Below are 18,953 nucleotides of genomic sequence, written 5' to 3'. Positions count from 1 at the left end.
ATCCATTAAGCTGCTTACTTTCTACCACCTCATTAATAATGTATCCTCTCAGGCCAAAGGAAAACACAATATAGGGATGGGGGGGGCGGGAAAAAGAGACACTAATTGCATTTAAGAATTTAAATCATTTTATTGCTTTACCTGCCATTAGGACGATCTATAACAAAAGGAATATAATATAATATATTAGCACATACAGTAAATCAGACTTATATAGTCAGGTAACAATACAAAAATGGTCCTCTGGTTGACTATAGCTTTCTAGGGCAATAGACATCATAAATTCGCTAAAGGTGGACTAGCAAAAAATTACTTCTAAAGCCCTGAATGTTAGCAAAGGCAAAACTATGCCAATTGTTGTTTCAAACATATTTAAATTGCACACAAAGGTAAAGCTATAACTGTGATTAATATTTAACTCAGACGACTTAGCTGATTCATCTTAAAATCTTGTAGGTAAAACTACAAAAGGGAGTAAACAGCAAGCTAAAAAGATGCAGTAGTGAAACTGGATTAGAAAGCCTTATATAAAAAAAATGTGCATTTTTTGTGGAGCTCTAACTAGTTTACACAGTTTTTGGTGCTTTAAAGTAACACAAAGAACACATATGAAGAAAAAACCTGGATAAAGTCAAAACTTAAGAAAATAGTTTTACAAAAAAAAAAAAAGGTAGCATTTGCTTACTCCTTAAGGGCTCTGGCAGAAATCCTCTACCCATCTTCTGAATAGAGAACTCAAACCACAAGCATTTAAATCCCCTTACTGGGATTTCAGGTTTGGAAATACCCCGAAATGCTTTGTAAAGGCTTGATGCCCTCAGTATTATTTTGCTTCAATTAGCAGACTCTTTCTGATTATCTACATGCCTGGAAGAAAGTGTGGAATTTGAATCCATATCACCTCCGAAAGGAAATAAAATGAGGGCTCCATCGTTAGAAGTAGTTGCACAACAAATGCAAAACTGCTTGCTGTCACTCCCAAATACAAACCTACGCTACTTTATATAAATTACAGTTTAAAGGAAACCTTAAAAATCGCCTACCATTATTGAACCGTGGAATTCAGTAAAAACTTCTGGGAAGTATTGGTGCACAGAGAATAATGGAACACAAAGCTGGTAAATACTGAAATACATTTAAGACTCCGCAACATATCGAGCTTGGAAAAAAAGAGTATGAAATACGTGTCATGTGAATTCCATAAGCAAGGAAAGAGAATGCACCTTTTGTATTTAAACTAGATTTGTAATTAAGCATTTTAAAAATTATGAATTGACTGATTTAAAAACTTAAAATAACTGAGGAAAGTTAAAACATTCACTTTTTCCTGCCTCAAGTTCTCTACCAAGAATAATGGCATCTCTGCAGACCAGCAATCTTGCCACCTGCAACCGATGCTGGCCAGAAATACTCAACATTTATTTTCCCTGGTAACAAAGGGTCACCTGAACTGATGATCACTTTTTAAAAAGTCAACTGAGGAATACAAAGCAAGCAAGAGTCACAGGGAAAATAAAATGTTTGCTTCCACTTCCTACACCGATCCAAGTACTTGAACATTACTAACAGCTGGACAGCTGCACCATCCTTACACCTATCTATGTACTAGAGACCAAAGTTAGGCATTTAATGTAACATTTGGTTCTTGCCACTTTGAACAGGAAGAGTTTTAAGTGGCATATCTATCGCTGAAGAAAGAACAAGAAAAAAAGAACCAGTTGCGCAAGTCAGCAAATTAAGTAACATCTGCAGTAGTTCACCAGAACTATTAACCTTGTAAGCTTTGATTTACACTTGACAAAAACATAACTAAGCAATCTTAAACCAGCAGACACAGGAACAATTATACTGTTAAATTCCAACTGTGGCTTTCCTAGCAGCTGATGCCTCAAAATTGAACCCAGGATTACAGTACCCAGAAAATTAAAAAAAAAAAAGAAAACCCCAAGCCCTAAGAACCTCAATTACAAGGGCAGCTCTCATTTGAAAAGAAATACAGCAGATTATAACCACAGCCTTAAAATCTGTCCAGCAATTTGAGAAATACCTTTTAAAAAATCCCCCCACCCCTCCCCACCCTCCACTGTCACCTCCTCACTCTATGGCAATGGGCACGGCGCCAGGAGATCTCTCCCTCGCTGAAGCAAGGCTGCGTTTGCCTGAGTTGGACACCTGCACAGAGAGAAGCCGTAACAGCAAACGTCTCCATAGAACTTTTTCTATTAATTTAATGGGACAGAGAGCACAGAACTAATATGCTCTAAATTAAAAATAGTGCCATGATAAGCATTTTTTTTCTTTTTTCTTTTTTTTTTTTAACAGACAGGAAGCTGCAAATGCCAGTGGCAATGTGGCTCTGCACAAGGGTAATAAAGCAGTCTGCATTCATGAAGCATGTTTTGGATAGGGAGGAAGGTTTCAGACAGACAGCGATACAAAACTGTTGTACTGCTGGATGTTTCGCTTGAGAATATCCGAGCACGGACCCAGGACACGTTCGAATCGGGGTCGATCCAGCTTTACACATTTCAACAGGCCACGAGCAACAACTGTGGCAGCACGGGGACGGTTCATCAACAGAGCTATTTCACCTAGGGCAACAGGAAAGTGCAAACAGCGTTAAGAATCAATGTGCAAAAGAGTCAAAAGAAATTACCCTGTTGTATTTCAAACTGCTGCAGGAATTGGACAGATTAACGTTGATCAGAACAAGTATCTATGTAGTTACTTTAGAAACAACTGTGAAGGCAGTTTAAAAAAACTAGTTTGTTTTTTTTTATTAAAAAGACTGTCCACATTCAAGTCTCTCTGAAGAGGGCCTGAAGAATTTTCAACATTGGTTCTATTTGACAAAAGGTCACATTTCAATTAACCACATAATTTTCCCAGCCAACAAGTAGTTATTTTTTAAATATAAAAGGTAGCTACTGTTCAATTCTGGTGTTTCAAGGAAACTCAGGACAACAAGACCATGATATTGAAGTAAAAACATTAACGCACAAGGCAAAAGCCTTTGACCCATAGCGAGCCAGAATCAAGCATCTGGCTTTGCCATGTGGCTGTGGAAGGCGACTGCCTTGAAGTCCCATTGCGTTCCCATTTCATAAGTTACACACAAAGATGCCAAAAGCTTTGTTTCAAATACCTGTTACAACTGCTGAACAACGCATTTGGAAATGAAGTTTTCAACAAGCCTGTTTCCACTGGTGATAACAGCTACCCCTAACATTCCTAGCAACAAGCACGAAACAAACCACAGCATCAGCTTTTGGGTTTGTTTTTAAGCAGTTGGGCTGGTTATCAACATGTTCAGGACCGAGGAAAGAACTCGGTGCTCCTCGGAGAATAAATTTGCCTGCATTATCAGAAGGGGTGTTCAAAGGAAGTGAGAAAAACTTTTCCTCTGTGCCCAATTAAAACTCTTGGACTCGCTAGCCTCCAAAACACAGGCTTGCAAAAGAATAAGTAGGTTCTAAGGGAGAGTTAAACCCCTGGGGGATGGGTCTGCAGCACCTGAACACGCTGGTAGGGATAACATTTAGTTTAAGAGTGGGAAACTCAAGAGTACACATCACGAGAAATATTAGAAGAGACTGAAACAACATACATAGAACAAAAATCTAGTACTAGATACTGAGCTAAGCAGACCTTTGGTCAGATCCAGCACTGTGAGTGCACTCTTGAGTACACCCCACTTCAGGCCTTGCAACACAGTATTTGTCGATTACGTTATCTACAAAGCTGAAAAACTGAGCAGACAAGCAGAAGGCAAGAGGACTGCTCAGAAAGAATAACAAGAAGAGAGTACCTACGTTAAACAGAAGAGAGTTAGGTGTGGGATTATTTTTTTTCTTTTTTGAGAGAAGGAAGTATTTAAACGTTAAATAGTAGGCTCTGAACAGGTGGCTTGCTTTGTTTCAGAAGTGCAAGCCACTTTTCTTCTGAACCCAAAATAAGGCTGCTGGGAATATCTTGTTATATACTGTTACATTATACTCCAAGAACACTCTGTGAGCATACGTATCCAGTCCTTATCTGTGATCCAAAATAAATCAACATGCACTAGACAAGTCATTAGTTCCATGTGAAGATTATTTCAGAGTCTTCACAAGGAAGTATTTATACTAGGATCTTTTTCTTTGCCAGCACACATAAGCTTTTTCAAGCCAAAGCAACTTATATACCACGTAATTTTTAGCTGAGAAAGAACACCTTCAACAAATGGAGAACAGACCCTGATCTGCGCTTGGGAGGCTACATCCAGAGTACCACACAGTTTTGGGGTCCCCAGTACAAGATGCTGACAAAGCAGAGCAGGTCCAGCAGCACCACCCAGGTGGTGAGGGGACTGCAGCGCAGGACGTACAAAGAGCTGCTGGAAGAGCTGGGTTAATATGACCTGGAGAAAAGGCAGCTAAAGGAGGAATCTTATTGCTGTCTTCAGCTACATAATGAGCGATTCTACAGGCAAGACTAGACTGCTCTCTGCACAGTGAAAGGCAGAGAGAAAGCAACAAGTCGCAGAACAGGAAAACCTTGTCAGGCATAAAGAGTTACTCTTCACAACAAGGCTGGTTAAACAGTGAAAGAAATTGCCTAGAGAGGTTGTGGGATCTCCATTCCTGGAGACAGAAGTGACTTGACTGGACACATCCCTGAGACACATGATGCAATTTCAAAGTTAGTTCTGCTCAGAGTAGAGAGGTCTGACCAAATCACCACCAAGCCCCTTCTGAAGTACTCTAGAACCATCACGCTTCTGTGACATACATGCACACCTGAATGCCAAGTGTCTCTAATACTCACCTGACATTGGTGAGACCACAAGAGTTAGCCAAAACAGTAATTAAGTAAATCCATCCCATCACTATCACCCACAGTCATCAAACACAGCACAGCTAAAAGGGTGACAGTGTCCTCATAGCTGTCACTACGTAACTCACCAAAATAATCAGAAGGTGCCAGTCTGCCCACTTCAACAAATTCTTCATTTTCTGATCGACGCTGTAACACTGCAGCTGTGCCCTTTAATAAATCACAGCAATTGAACAATTGGAATTTCCAGCATCACTTGAAACACTGAATTCCACAAGGAATCAGCTGCTTGGCAGAAACAATTGTTACATCTCAGTCTTTAAAAACCACTTCACAGTCCTTGAATAGTTCACCAGACTGCTCTATAAAAACAGCTGGTCCCCCCTCCTCTCTAAGCATGAAATGTATTTACGTATCCACAGCACAAAACTAAATATAAGCTTCTGCATGTCCAGCAATATAATATTTCTTTAGCAATTCTCTACAAGTATATTCTTACCGTTCATTTTTCTCCCAGTGTCTATCTAGGGGCAGAATAAGCCATGTTAAAAAAAAAAAAAGTTCTGAGCCTGAGCTTTTAATTTTGACCTTACTTACCTCCAAGATAATGAAGAACTCATCTCCTGGCTCTCCCTGGACCACGATCTTTTGCCCATCCTCAAACTGTACAGGTTCCAATGCATCAGCTACCGTGAGACGCTCCCACTTGTCCAGCGATTCTACAGAATTAACAGTTCATTAACAGATTATCTTTTCAAGGCACAACTTATACTTTTTGCTCTGTCCCTATACAAAGGTCAACCTATTTCTGGCTACATTTCTACATCAGATAGACAGGCTTGAATTAGAATTATTTTGGAGTGATGCAGAAAAGGAGTACAGGCTTTGCAGCCAGTTTTAAGAGACTGTCACAATAGCTTGTAATCATAATAATGCTGGGTAACAACTTTATTACAATAAGGCAATTTATTCCACTTCAGAATAAAAATCTTCTCACTTACCCAATATAGATACTTTACTAAGGAATTCCTCGTACATCTTTCTCTTTCTCAAAGTACTCCCCTACAAAAAACCCCCAAACAAAAACCCAAAGTAAGTTTTCTTTCTACTTCATGTTTTACATTAACTAAGACAAAAATATATTTAACCAAACATACTGCATCCTGTCTCACAGACCCCAAACCTACAACATTAAGTCTTTTCAAATTTTATTATTTCAATATTTCGGAGTTCAGCAACCTTCACAAAGTACTTAGCATTTATTGCAGCCTTAATATTTCTTAAATGCATTCTTACTGTATAACCTTACCAAAATTTACAAATATCCTCAAGTTAGTTACAACTGTTGTTCATACATACTACTTACAAATAGCACGCTAAATAGAGTGCAGAATCAAAACATCTGACAAGCTAACCCATAGGTATTACATTTTTAGTCCAGTTTAATATTGCATTGGTACCGTTTTGTTCACTAATGCAAGACTCCCCATGGGTCCATGCCTGATAAACGTATGCTGAGCGATCAGCTTTCTGATTACAAGAGACAGCAGGATTTTGAATAAAATAACTCCAGCAAAGGAAACAGAAGGCACAGATAAAAGGTGAAATGACCAGTGTAAGCTGAGCGAGTAATAAAACCAAAAGCATAATCCCAGGTTAGGCACACAGCTACTTGAGTCAATGGCACAAGCCACACATCAGCTAGAAAAATACTTGCCATCAGGATCCTTCTATAGCTATCTCTGTCAATGCCCCACAACTTCACGTTTGTCTTCGCTTTGACAGTTGCAGCACGGGGAGTTCCATATATAAGGGCAAGTTCTCCAAAGCTTCCACCCTCACCAACGCTGGTTGCCCACTCGTTGTTCACATAAACCTGAAAGGCAGTACATGGTGATGAGCCAAGGCCCACGGTGCCTAGTGAGCTGGTCAGAGGCAACATGAAGCGCCTGCCACCCCATATTTCCTTTATGGTAAAGGAAAATTCTGACGTCTGTAGAATCAGAGTTGACCATTCCAGGGTTTTACCAACACTTTACATCCACCCCAGTCCAAGCTACAGTTTTCACTTTCATCAACAAAGGGACTCTCATCTACATCACATGCACAGTGACTGTGCACATAGACTCCTGAGACCCTTTGACAGGAAACAGAATCTCAGCAAAGTCTCTGTCAGAGAAAGCTACTGGTTAGTTGGACTGGAAAATAAAAAGCCTGGTCATTCTTAAGGCCTGTCCCCACCCTGCACTTGTAAAGCATTAGTATTGTGTTGGTATCCAAATCCTTCATTTTGAAACTCAGCACAACCCAGGGTCTGTGCAGCCAGACTCAGCCGTTGAGGAGCAAAGAGGCTCCAAAGCAAAAAAGCTTCTACAAGTAAGAATTCACTAAGAGAAAAACTGCTAAGGGAAGGGCCTATAGAAGAGGCCTACAAATATCAGACTCTTCCTCTGCTAGAGGCAAACATGTCATTAATTAACTACCAATAATGCTTACATCCATTTCTCCTTGATCAACCACATAGAAGTTATCGCCTTCATCACCTAAAGAAGAAAAAAAAAATTTGAACACACACTAAAAAGAGTAAAGCTATGCAAGCCTTCATGGTTCACAGAACTGGGATCTCTGCCAACTTTGATGTTTAGAATCTAATAAGGTTGGCAGAGACAAATTTTGCACAGCTTACAGGGGGAAATTTCACATTTTGCTGATTTCACACTCCTCTCAGTCCTGTGAGGGAGGACATCTACTGGTGTGCAGGAGACCAGCAGAATTTCCAGGATTACTGGAAAGACATACCAGCACCGTAAGCTGACATAACGTGTTGTACAGACCCGTCAAACAACAACCTTTCCAACAGGTAACATGCAGTGAAGTCACATCTTCCTACGATTGCTCCACTCCTCACTTTAGTATGAGCTGTGCTCCAGGTAACATAACAAGAAAGGGTCACGGCACCCAGACAATGTTTTTATGTTTAAAAAAAAAAAAAACAAAACACACCAAGAACCCAAACACTAACAAGAGCACTAGGCCAGAGTCTGCTCACCATCTCCAACTTATTCATCAGTGTAAACATTGTCACTTGCCTTGCTGTATGACAGTCTCTCCTGCAATGTAAGTGACGGGGAACATCGCATCAAAGATGTCACTGAAGAAAAGGATACCAAAATTAGACAAGTGCCTGGACAGGTGCTGTGCATGCATATATTCATACATCTGCGCCTCCAGCCCGTCAACACTCTTCCTATAGCCTCCTTACGGTCACACTGCCTGTTGTAAAGAGGCTGTGCAGCTTTGTACCTTACAACACATTTAGCTCCTCTGAAGTCTGCACTTTAAGAAACTTTAAGACTGCAAAGATGTATTCCTACCTTCTTTCATTATCATCAAGATGGGCAAACAGCACATTCTTCTCAATAGCTTTTGCCAAAGCAGCCATAGTCTTATAATCTTTTGGAATAACCTAGGATATAATCAGAAAAAGTAACTGATTAATTTTTTTGAAATAAAAATGTCTGCATTGCCCTGGGTAAATAAATTACTCAATTGCTGTAAAACACTGGCTGTGTTTTTCTAGTTTCTTTCAAGCACTATAGATCTGAAACCAAAAACAGTCCATGTTCACAGCTAGTTTATGCAGAAGGTAAATAAATCTTGTAATATTTTATGCAACTGTAAAAGCATCATTCCATGCAGTCTGTAAGGGTTTTTTTGCAAGAGTACAAGTATCTGCTCCACCTGTGTTTTCCTATGAATAGCAGCAAGTCTGCTCTGCCATTAGGCTAAACGTAATGTTGTTGCAGCTGTCAAATAACTGGAAGCACTTTGTTATATATATAATATATAAATATATGTACAAGTAAATATATATTACTTTAAAGGGAACAGGTCTATGCTATGCATAAATCATTTAATTGCATGACAGTTTATTCTAGCCTCCAATTAAACACCTCTACACACAGGTCTGCTTTTTACAGTTACAACAAGACTTAGGCTACAGGAGCTGTGTTATTAAATACACTGGATAGAAGGTAGTCTTAGATAAACTCTTGGATTGTAGATGCAATTTTTAGCAACATTTAAAAGTTAGAGCACCTTTCTAACATAAGATGCAGCATCCTCTTCTGTATAGACTTCCGCACTGATGGCCCCACGCCTTCTTCGACCCTTAACCACAGGGTTCATAGGAGGAGGAGGAGAGATTTCATCCTCCCGTGAGTCTGAGCGTGAACCAGACTTCTGTTGATTCAACAACTGTTTTGTTTCCTCCTAAACAGGAAGGAAGACTCGTTTATGTCACATAATCCAGTAAAGCAAGAAAGCCATTAGATATTATATTCCAGTTTAGTCTGCCAGTGCACGGGAGCTTCCTGTGTACTGTCACTCCCACATTAAGGCAAACAGGAGACTAGAGCAACCGAGATCAAAGGCCTTTCAAAATAGATGGTAGATATGCCTTCCATTCATAACATTCATATCACAATGGTGTTTATTTTAATAAGTTACATTAACAGTTTAATAAATCAAGAAATATAAACAAGTTGATTCTACTTTCCGCTAGTGTATTCAACAGGCGATGAAGACATTCTGCAAATGCTAAAGACATTTTCCCAGCTGTAAACCCAGCAGTTCTCTCCCTCAGCAGCGAGGTGTTAAACCTTTTTTGATTTGAAAGACAGAAGAGCGATTCCTCAGAAATCCATGTTACATGAGACGCTTTTGAAACAAGGTCAAGTCATGGACCAACTTGATACTCAATAACCAACAGTTATTTTAGGAGAAAGAAATATGAACGCTGCTTACAAAAGAGCTGGAGGAAGGATGCTAGAGGCCAAAGAGTAGGATTTTTACGCAAGCCACAGCTTTGTCAATTTTGCACAACGTTACACATTTTCTTATTTCCCTCAGTTACCTGTTGTACTGTATTGTAGTGATATTGTAGAAGACTACTTACAATAAAATGAAGTCTAACTGACGCACAGAAATTTGATTCTTCTATGTACCAGTAGATTCTCCTTTTAAACAACTAAAATCAGATTAAAAACAAAACAAAAAAGCCAACCTTGGAGCCAAAGCGTTTGCATCATAACAGCTCAAATGACTTCCTCCCAGTGTTAAGGAAACAGGGTTCTGTGACATGCCTTAAAAGAACAAGGAGTCATCTGTTTTTGCGAGTTCCTGGCACTTTTAAAAGCCAGGTTTGTCCCGGTGTCCTTGATCAAGCCGTCCCCTGCCCAGCTGGGCAGCTTGCTGCTTGGCTGCCACGCTCCACTCCGGAGGTGCACAGAGGCTATGTATAACAGCAGCACTTTGAGGAAAGAGACATCAGATAACCATTACAGTGAGTTTACATTTTACACCTCTCAGATAGCCAAAGAACAAACACTGATCTGTCGCATTACATTTCACTTCCTGCCTATTGCTCATTGATAAAATAGTGCTACATTTCAAAATGATGGGGGCAAAACATATTTAAAACCTTGTTTCTATCTTGTGGTTTTAGAGAAACAAGTCTCAACTGAGATGTTGTTAAAAATAGCTTGAGCAGTAGTTAGTGTTCAGTTTAAACTGCCTCTCTACAAAGTGGGCAACACCACCAAGCACAGAAACATACTGTTCGTTCATATACAGAATACTTCGCCCATTAAAAAACCCAAACTTGACACTTTTTAAATAAGTGAGCACCAGCTGCTGTGTTTTTTCCAGTATCACATAAAATACAAAATATTGAGATCCTGTAACTTCCAGAGGTAGAAGCACTCCAGCAGGTTTTAGCAAGGGAGCTGAGTATTAAACCACTGTTCAACACGAGGCTCCCCAAGGTAATGGTCCACTCAGGGAACAAGGAAACTGCACCAACAGAAAAAGTACAACTGGTAACTTCTGTCTGATCTGAGATTTAACATTACTATATTAAAAAGGAGTACGATATGGTAGGGGGTGGGCACAGAAACCAGTTACAGACAGGTAAGATCAACTTAAAATATACTGGCTACTCTAAACAGTCTATATACACGCTCATCTCAAGGAAGATTACCCCCAAATAAGACAAATCCCTACATATTCACATCACAAGACGACACTGCATCATGGAGTAAGTGACACGCTAAAAATCTCACTCTTTTCATAGCAGTAGCTATACATGAAATGTATTCATCTTTTTAAAATACATGCTATATAATTTCTGATACTAAATCACATATATTATACCACCAGATCAGAGAAAAATTACACTAGGCCCTAAAGAAAGTGTGGCAGTTGTTATTCTCTGTTACCTTAGAATCTAGCCAGCATGTATGAGTGAGAAAATCTATCTGTTCAGGTTTAGAAGCTCTTCAAATTAAACACATACAGACAAAGGCATTAATTTTACTCTGTACTGATCAGCATAACCAACACCTGGGATTTAAGAAGGTTTATTACTAAGGTTAGCCTATTTAATACATCCAAGTGTTGATTCTGGTCTTCCAGCTGATGGAGCAGTTCGAAGAGTTTTCACCAGTGACCACTAATTGTAAATATTATTTTTCCCGACAAGGAAGAAATAGTTATTGATTCCATTTAAATTATTACAAGTGAGAAACACTGAAAAGATGAGACTTCACATACTCGAATTTTAAGACTATCAGCTACTGAAGACGACCTTCACAATTTTAGAATTATGTTTTACACTATATAGTCCAGCATCTGGTGAATGCCATCACACCAGGAACAGTCTCAACTTCTTCTGGTTGGTTTGTATTTAATTTACATCAGCTCTCCATATATTTAAGAAAAAAACACTCTGAAGGTAAAAAAGCAGTGTTAAAAGCTCTGCCATATTTCACAACTGCAGAGTATATCCTTCTTAACTACCACATTTTGCAAAAGAAACACTTAGGAAATAGGAAAATATTCAGGTACTTTGGAAGCAGGGCAGGCGGTGGGGAACAGACACAGTAACTAGACGTCTATCACACTTCATAATTCCAGCTTTCTATAAAGCCCAATATGCACATAACTATTACACACAGTATTTCAAACATGCACTTATTCCAGTGGACAGCCATGTCCAATATCCAAGGTTCATCTGGCAGGCTGTAATAACGATCTCTACATTAAATTTCCATAGCTCAAACAACATTACAAAGCCAAGCACAGCACCAGATAGCTATTAGTTCTCAGTATGCATCGGTGTTAGCAGACATGTTTGCACAGCAAAGAGAACAGAGGCCTCAGTACACCACAAACAGATAAAATAAAAACATTTATACAATCAATGTGTAGTAATTAGATTCATATAACAGCTTTCATAACTCAGAAGGGGACATCTACATTTTTATAGCAGCTACAACCATCTCAGATGCAGTAATTTTAATGTTTCTCAACATAAATTCAAAAGAGTGTTTAAACTTCTTCAATGTATTTTAATAACATGACAGTGAATCAGCTTGGCGCATGCATGCAGTGGAAGAGATGACTTGTCAGGATAGTGAGAGAGAAAATAGTAACCTCGCTTCAACTTTAAATGGTATTCCTTCAAAATTCAGTCTTAAAAAAAAAAAAGTACCGTATCTCAACCTCAATTTCATCCAGTCTAACAAATGAACAGATTTAGAAAGTGTATTGAGAAGTTGCTCTGCTTTATTAAAGATGTAACAGACATTACTTTTGGAAGGTGAAGCAGATTCCCCTTCAAACACTTTTGCTCTACCACAGCTAACTACCAGGTTAGAGCCGGTTAATGACCGTACTTAGCATCTGTGCTTTCCAGACAGAGATGTCAGGAGTTTTCTAACATAGCACAGGATGTTCACTGCTCTGTTACTCGATAGCTACCAAGGTGCCACATTACCAGGTTAAACTAAGACCAATCCATTAGACTGAATGGTGAAATTACTTACAGAAAGCTGTAGCAATTTTTACATTAAAGAAGGCAAGGAGAAAAATACTACATTTTCACCTTTAGCTATAGCTGCACCAGTGAGCACGTATAACCCACACCAACACAATTCATAGAAGATCCTGACCAAAATTTCAAGAGAAATTTAAGGGGAAAAATATTACCTATGCAATTCTATTTTCAACCTCCTTATAGGCTGACAGAGTACACAGCCAGCCTATTTGCACCAAAATAAAATCTAGAGTTACTCAACTCCAGAATACATGCAATTAAGTTCAGAGCTAGACTTGTTCTCTTGCTAAAGCAAATTAAGTTTCCTTTAATCTTAAATACTGCATGTTGACCTTAAGTCCACTACACAAAAGCATCCAAATATTCCTATTTTATATCCCTATATATGGATTGGTTTACAATTTAGTCTAAGTGCAGTGACGCAGTTTACTTTGTAGAGTTTTGTATATCAACACTTGGGGTGATATTTTTAAAATTATCTATCTATCAGTACTTTGAAACATAAGAATCCAAGGTGGGAAGGAGGTATGGTAACAGGGAGCGACAGTGGATTTTTAAAAAACTGATGACTACGTGGCTTGCTGCTAGTATTCCCTCTGAAAGAGAATGCACTCAAGATGCGACCACGCACACAAAAAAAAGTCAGACATATAGAGCTCTTGGTCATTTAATAAGCAAAGTGTTCCTCAAATACGCAGTGAGTATAGGGGGTTAGCTGGCAGCATTCAGTCATTTTCTAGTATCTACCTTGAACACTTCCATTAAAAGATAATTTCCACTCTGCACACTTATGATCTCTAGTGTTTCTTCTTTACACCAGCAATTAGTAACTAGCTAAAATAAAAAAAGACATACCTCCCATATACACAAGCACAGAAAGCAGCACCTGCAAATGACTGCTGTAGAAGGTCACAGCTACATTATTTTCTAACAATGTATTCTGAATAGAGCCGTTGTATCTAATCTTTCCTCTGCATTAGGCTTTAAAACCTCACATTTTCATATCAGCTTCTCTTCCTATCTGCTTAGATATCAATATATAAAATGAACAGTTCAAAAGAATAGGAAATCACTGTTTCACATATGACCACTGAGAAGACAAAATGCTTTTCATTCCCAAGATCCCCGAATTCTTCCAACAACAAAAACACCAAAGAGACCTTGAGGACAAACACAAGAGGAAAAACAAAGCAAAACACCAACACTGAACTCCCAAGAAACAGCAGAAGCAGGCTTGCTCTCCTAGATATTTGGAACGTAAATGCTCGTTTGACTTCTGCTAGGCCTGGATAACTACCACTGACCTACTTCTGTGCTGTACCCAAATTACTGTAACCCATTTGTCTCAACGTAAGAAACCAAATGCCTATTGCCAGTGTCTAACCAAGGTCAAACCCCACGGTTATCATCAGCTACAGACACGACCATGTATGCTACCTATTAGCTTCTATGAGTAAGCATTACGTGGGGATTACATCTGCATCCCAGCTAGGTAAGTCTCCTTGTCAGCTTATGTTCTGCCCTACGTGTTTTTTTAAGACAGAGGTGCTTTTACACCGTGATCAACTGGCATAAACTACTGGAAAATACGGTTTGTTTTCCAAAAGCGTCAGTTCCAACTTCACACGGCCAATGTGAACACTGGTCAAATCTGAAGCTCAGCCTCTAAATCACAAAGAGATCATGTAAATTTAGGTTGTTCCACTCTCCTTCCCTCCTGCTATGTATTTTTACCTTCTCCAATCTTTCAAAGTATTCTCTGAGGAATCCCATGGGTCTTTCAGGTCTCACTGTGCATAATTGTACAATACAATCCTTCAGAAGTTGCTGGATGTTGTGTTTTTGGACGTAAAGTTCGCATTCCCGAAGACTACGCTCCTCCTCGCTGCTGCTGCTGCTAGAAGCTGCCATTGCTGAAGATAAGAAAAAGAGAAGGTTAAATAACTACTGCAAACAAAGACGCTGCTGTCCAATGTAATCAGGCACATTATGCTGCATTATCATCTTACTGATATGACAGCACAAAACTACCTTTACCTGTAAGACTAGTAACTAAGCTAAACCGTGAATGAAAAAGCTATGAACTTATTTAGCACCTGGAAAGAAATAAAAATATCTGTGTGTCCTATAGCCACAGGTGCAGAAGTAAAAGCATTTGATCAAGCTAGAAAAGCTTCAACAACTCAAGCTCTGTGAGCACTCAGTCAGGGAAGCTTCCATCTGAACTTTCTGCTGATTAAACCCAGTATTTTGTAGGACTGGAAGCTCGCTTCATAAACAGAGCTGTGTGGTCTGTATGGGGTCACATGGATGATGATCAGGAGATGGGTGGGTAGAAGCTGGGAAATATGAGAGGCAAGTATGAAAAGTATTAGGAAGGGAAACTTGTTAAGACTGGAGCCAAAGCCAGTTCACCAAATGCCAATGCTGAGTCCACTAATGGAAATCATGGAAGCAGAGCTGTTTCCCCTAAAAAAACCTACTCTCCAGTTTAATCTGGTCCATACTTCATAACTATCTCCGTGGATACACTGCAATCCCAAAAAATGGGATTTTCTTCAACTGTAAGTAATCCAGAGTGCATCTTTAAAAACATGTTACAACACCAGGTTTTCAAGAGACTTTATAGCATCAGCTGTAACACTTTCAAAAACATCCTTAAGCAGGTTCCACACCCCTTCAGGTTATAGAACCATTTTAAAATATACTTTTACTTACAGATATAAGCATTTCATGTCATTTTTGTCACAAAGCAATTAACACTGAGACAGTTAAAGAAATAATTTCTCAGGGCACTTTTCATTAAATATAAAGAAAGTTACCTGGTACGGGGATGGTGGCAACAGCTTATGAATATGCAGCAAGATATGTTGATCCCAGGATCAGCTTTTGAAAGGGGAAAAACATGGGATTCAGACAAAATAATTTTGAGAAATGACAAGTCACTGAAAAGCCAAGTGGTACAGTCATATTATGCAGTTTATCCAACTGAGGCAGCAGATTGAGACACACAGGCCACACAGGCAATATAACACTGTGCCCCTTGAATTATGCTGCTGGAGATTACAGGAGGACTAGAGTTAATACGAAATTGCTAACACTTCAAACAGGTTTCATTCTTGTCACAGTTAATCCCTGCATAAGTATACGCAGACAGATGTATTATGTGCTGCATAAACACCAAGTACGGACTTCGCGTGGACTGCAAAAGTGCCTTAAAGTTCTCCAGTTACTTCTTTTGTTTTGACAACTCGCACAGCGAAGGTCAGTACTAATTAACAGCCCCAGAGAACCTCGGTGGCTCCGTGACAGACTGATTGCAATCTGTGGAAAAAGCATCACGCTGCTGATAGACAGGGGCCACGGCTGCTCATGAGCACAGTGCGGAAAATACCAATGAAATAATGAAAACTTGGGCAGTTTATAAGGTAGTTTTTCCGCATACAGCAAACCTCAGGTTCTCCAGAGCCCCCCAGCGTACAGCTGCACTCGGACCGCCCGGGCCCAACCTGCCCGTGCCGGGGCTGCCCCGCCGGGCCGAGTCCGCCCCTCACCGCAGCGCCGGGGCTGCTCCCGGCTCCCCGCTCCCTACCACGGCCAAAGCAACGACACGGCGTTCCTGGGTGGGGGGCTACCCCAAATCCCCCACGCTGCGCCGGGGGCTGCTTCAGCGCCCGAACGCCTCCATCCCCAGCGCCGGCAGGAGACGCCCGGTGCGGCCCGACGAGCCCGCGGGGGCCCTGGGCAGAGCAGCCTCTCTCCCCGCTCGGACGCGGGGCCTCCGGCCGCGGCAGCAAAGGAGATCCCGGCGGGCTCGAGGGCTCCGGGCCGCTCCCCTCAGCGGGGCCGGCCCCCGCCCCCAAGGCCGCAGGCCTCCCTCTCCGCGCCCTGCCCGTCCCTTCCCGCCCAGCCTCGCCTCCCGCCGCGCCCCTGCGGCTGCCCTACCCCGCCGCGCCGGGCCGGGCCGGGCCGGGCCGGGCCCTGCCGCTCACCTGCCGCGGGCGGCTCCGCCGGGCCCTCACCGCCCCCCGCCCCTCCCGGCCCGGCCGCGGCCTCGGCGACAGCAAGCGGCTCCCACCGGAAACCGACCGGCCCGGCCAATCACCGCCCGCTGTGACGTCAATGCGCCTCGCTCTCACCCGGAGCCGTCGCCGCGGTAACCTTAAAGGGGCAGCGCCGCGGCTGCGCGAGGAGGGATCCGCCTGCTGCGGTAGCGGGGCCGTGCGGCGCCGCTCCCGCAGGCGGGCCCTGCCCGGACCGAACTACGGCTGGGCGGCAGCACGGGGGAAGGCGCTCCGGCCCGCCCTGCCGGGCGGTAAATAGCGATGCAGCTACAGGTGGTGGCGAGCTTCGGCCTTGGCGCTGCCGGGCGGAGGGATCAGAGGCTGCCCCGGGGCGAACATGAGTATAGAATGGAACAGAGCCTGGAAAAGACCTCTAAGATCATCCAGTCCAACCCCAACCCCCCCAGGCCTCCTAAACCGTGCCCCGAAGTGCCAGGACTAGACCTTTTTTGAACCCCCCCAGGGATGGTGACTCCCCCACCTCCCTGGGCAGCCTGTGCCAGCGCCCGACTGCTCTGTCAGTAAAGGCATTGCCCTAACACCCAGTCTAAACCTCTGACACAGCTTGAGGCCATTTCCTCTCATCCTATTGCTAGCAGCTTGGGAGAAGAGACCAACCCCCCACCTCACTACAACCTCCTTTCAGGTAATTGTAGAGAGCGATGTCGCCCATCTAAAAAAGTCTCTCCTCAATTAAAGTTTGGCTAAGATTTCACTATAATCGATTTAGACTCTGCATGAAGAATTAGTTCATGTGTCTTCATAACTGAGCTGAACCCTTTGAATCCCTTCACTTTGCATAATTGAAGCCTGTAAGAAGTCACCAATGATCTCAGCTGTGCTGGCAGGGGGACACAGACCCCATTAAGGACTTGGGGAAAATGAACCCCGAATCCTGCGGCTGCTGGTCTCCCCGTAGCTGAGCAGATAACTCGGTTTGGCAGCTCAACGTTATGACTGCTACAAGAGCGTTTAAACCAAAATTCACCGGTGCTTAACTCATTTGGGAGAATCATGTAACATACAATCAAAATTATTCCAGTAACTAGAGATTAATGTATGTTTTGAGATTAGAAACTATTGGCGCTTTTGCAATGACATGACAAGCCATCAGGAACTACATGGCATGGTGTTTCTTCTTTACTAGTTCTCATATTAAAGAAATACAGGATAACAGCTTAGGTCTACATTTACGACAGACCAAAGCTGGCCCCTGAGTTCACATTCCTTAGATGTTTGATAGCTTCTGTCTGTTACGGGTTAATTAGGAGCCAGGGTCCACGATTTTCAGACATTAAGCCAAAAGCTGACTTGTAAGGAATCATTAATATTTGTAAAGTATTGTCAGTACTTCAGTACAGTATTAGTAAATATCAAATCTACCTGCTCACCTGGTAACAGAATATTTCTTTTTGTAACTGAAGACTACCAGAAGTTTCTGAACACTTGAAAAGAAGTTTTGTACGTTCCCCCCTACATACTTTTTTTGTTTGTTTGCTTTTTATCTTCTCTTTTTGCAAGCTCTCTGCTATTGTCACATCTCACTCCTCCTTGTTTGGACAAGTCCGGGTGCTGTTTTGGGATAGATCCCATCTGGAACAAAGACCAGACCCATACGTAAAACCTGTTCTGCAACATTCTCTTTATTAAGAAAACAAGTATATTGTTGCGCAGTGTGATCTTGATGCAATCCTCTCCTGAGCTCTGGAGCCAGAGAGTTCAGATGGCAAGGCAGGAGCAGAAGAGAGGGAAGGGAACGGGCCTTCAAAAGGAGCCTTGGGATGCCAGCCTGAGGTCCCTCTTGTTAACTGTGTACAGCTCCTTCGCTGCAAGTAGTGCTGACTTATCTTTGATGGTTAAATGCTTCTCATAAGCATATGTTCGTACATATTCATGTGTTAATTCCTACACTGTTAAAGACATAAGAGAAATTAAAACCAAACAAAGCCCTGTTACATTTGGTCTGGTCTGAATTACAGTCAAACCCTGATCTTAACTGCCTAATTAAATAATAAACATTCCTGAGTAAATAACTTGCATTACCGTCAGCACTATTCCCACAACTTTCTTTTCAAACAATTTTATGCACTAGAGTTTCTCATGAAGCAATCTGCTGCCTGAGGCTGTGGCTGCTGAAGAGGAGAGGGGAGCTGCCAGGCTGCCGGCAGAATATACCA

The 18,953-nt window shown here is 41.7% G+C and overlaps 1 protein-coding gene across 3 annotated transcripts; it reads right to left on the bottom strand.

Moving 5' to 3' along the window:
- Positions 1-110: 110 nt before the first annotated feature.
- Positions 111-16,822, bottom strand: PRKAR1A (protein kinase cAMP-dependent type I regulatory subunit alpha). 3 transcript variants are annotated; one of them, XM_064467085.1, is made up of 12 exons: positions 16,705-16,822; positions 15,535-15,598; positions 14,447-14,625; positions 8,914-9,087; positions 8,190-8,281; positions 7,905-7,966; positions 7,312-7,358; positions 6,533-6,691; positions 5,817-5,877; positions 5,413-5,534; positions 4,944-5,025; positions 111-2,591 (listed from the first exon to the last, which is right to left on the bottom strand). In XM_064467085.1, the coding sequence occupies exons 3-12, from the start codon at positions 14,621-14,623 to the stop codon at positions 2,419-2,421; spliced, it is 1,149 nt and encodes a 382-aa protein (XP_064323155.1). In that variant the 5' UTR covers positions 14,624-14,625; positions 15,535-15,598; positions 16,705-16,822; the 3' UTR covers positions 111-2,418. The 3 variants fall into 3 exon arrangements, with proteins under 3 accessions (XP_064323155.1, XP_064323156.1, XP_064323157.1); XM_064467086.1 differs by lacking the exon at positions 16,705-16,822 and adding an exon at positions 16,658-16,680; XM_064467087.1 differs by lacking the exon at positions 16,705-16,822 and adding an exon at positions 16,267-16,286.
- Between the last annotated feature and the right edge of the window lie 2,131 nt (positions 16,823-18,953).

This window comes from Phalacrocorax carbo, chromosome 16 (genome assembly GCF_963921805.1).
Source record: "Phalacrocorax carbo chromosome 16, bPhaCar2.1, whole genome shotgun sequence".
NCBI classification, from domain to species: domain Eukaryota; kingdom Metazoa; phylum Chordata; class Aves; order Suliformes; family Phalacrocoracidae; genus Phalacrocorax; species Phalacrocorax carbo.
The sequence above is the reverse complement of the archived record's forward strand: the minus strand, read 5'-3'. Positions and strand labels throughout refer to the sequence as shown.

Excerpts from the sequence above, each read along its gene's own strand:
- PRKAR1A (XM_064467085.1), bottom strand. The coding sequence starts at position 14,623 with ATGGCAGCTTCTAGCAGCAGCAGCAGCGAGGAGGAGCGTAGTCTTCGG. Across the intron at positions 7,967-8,189 it reads CTTGATGATAATGAAAGAAG|TGACATCTTTGATGCGATGT; the intron begins GTAGGAATACAT and ends CCTTTTCTTCAG. Across the intron at positions 5,026-5,412 it reads AGTTCTTCATTATCTTGGAG|GGCACAGCTGCAGTGTTACA; the intron begins GTAAGTAAGGTC and ends GATTTATTAAAG.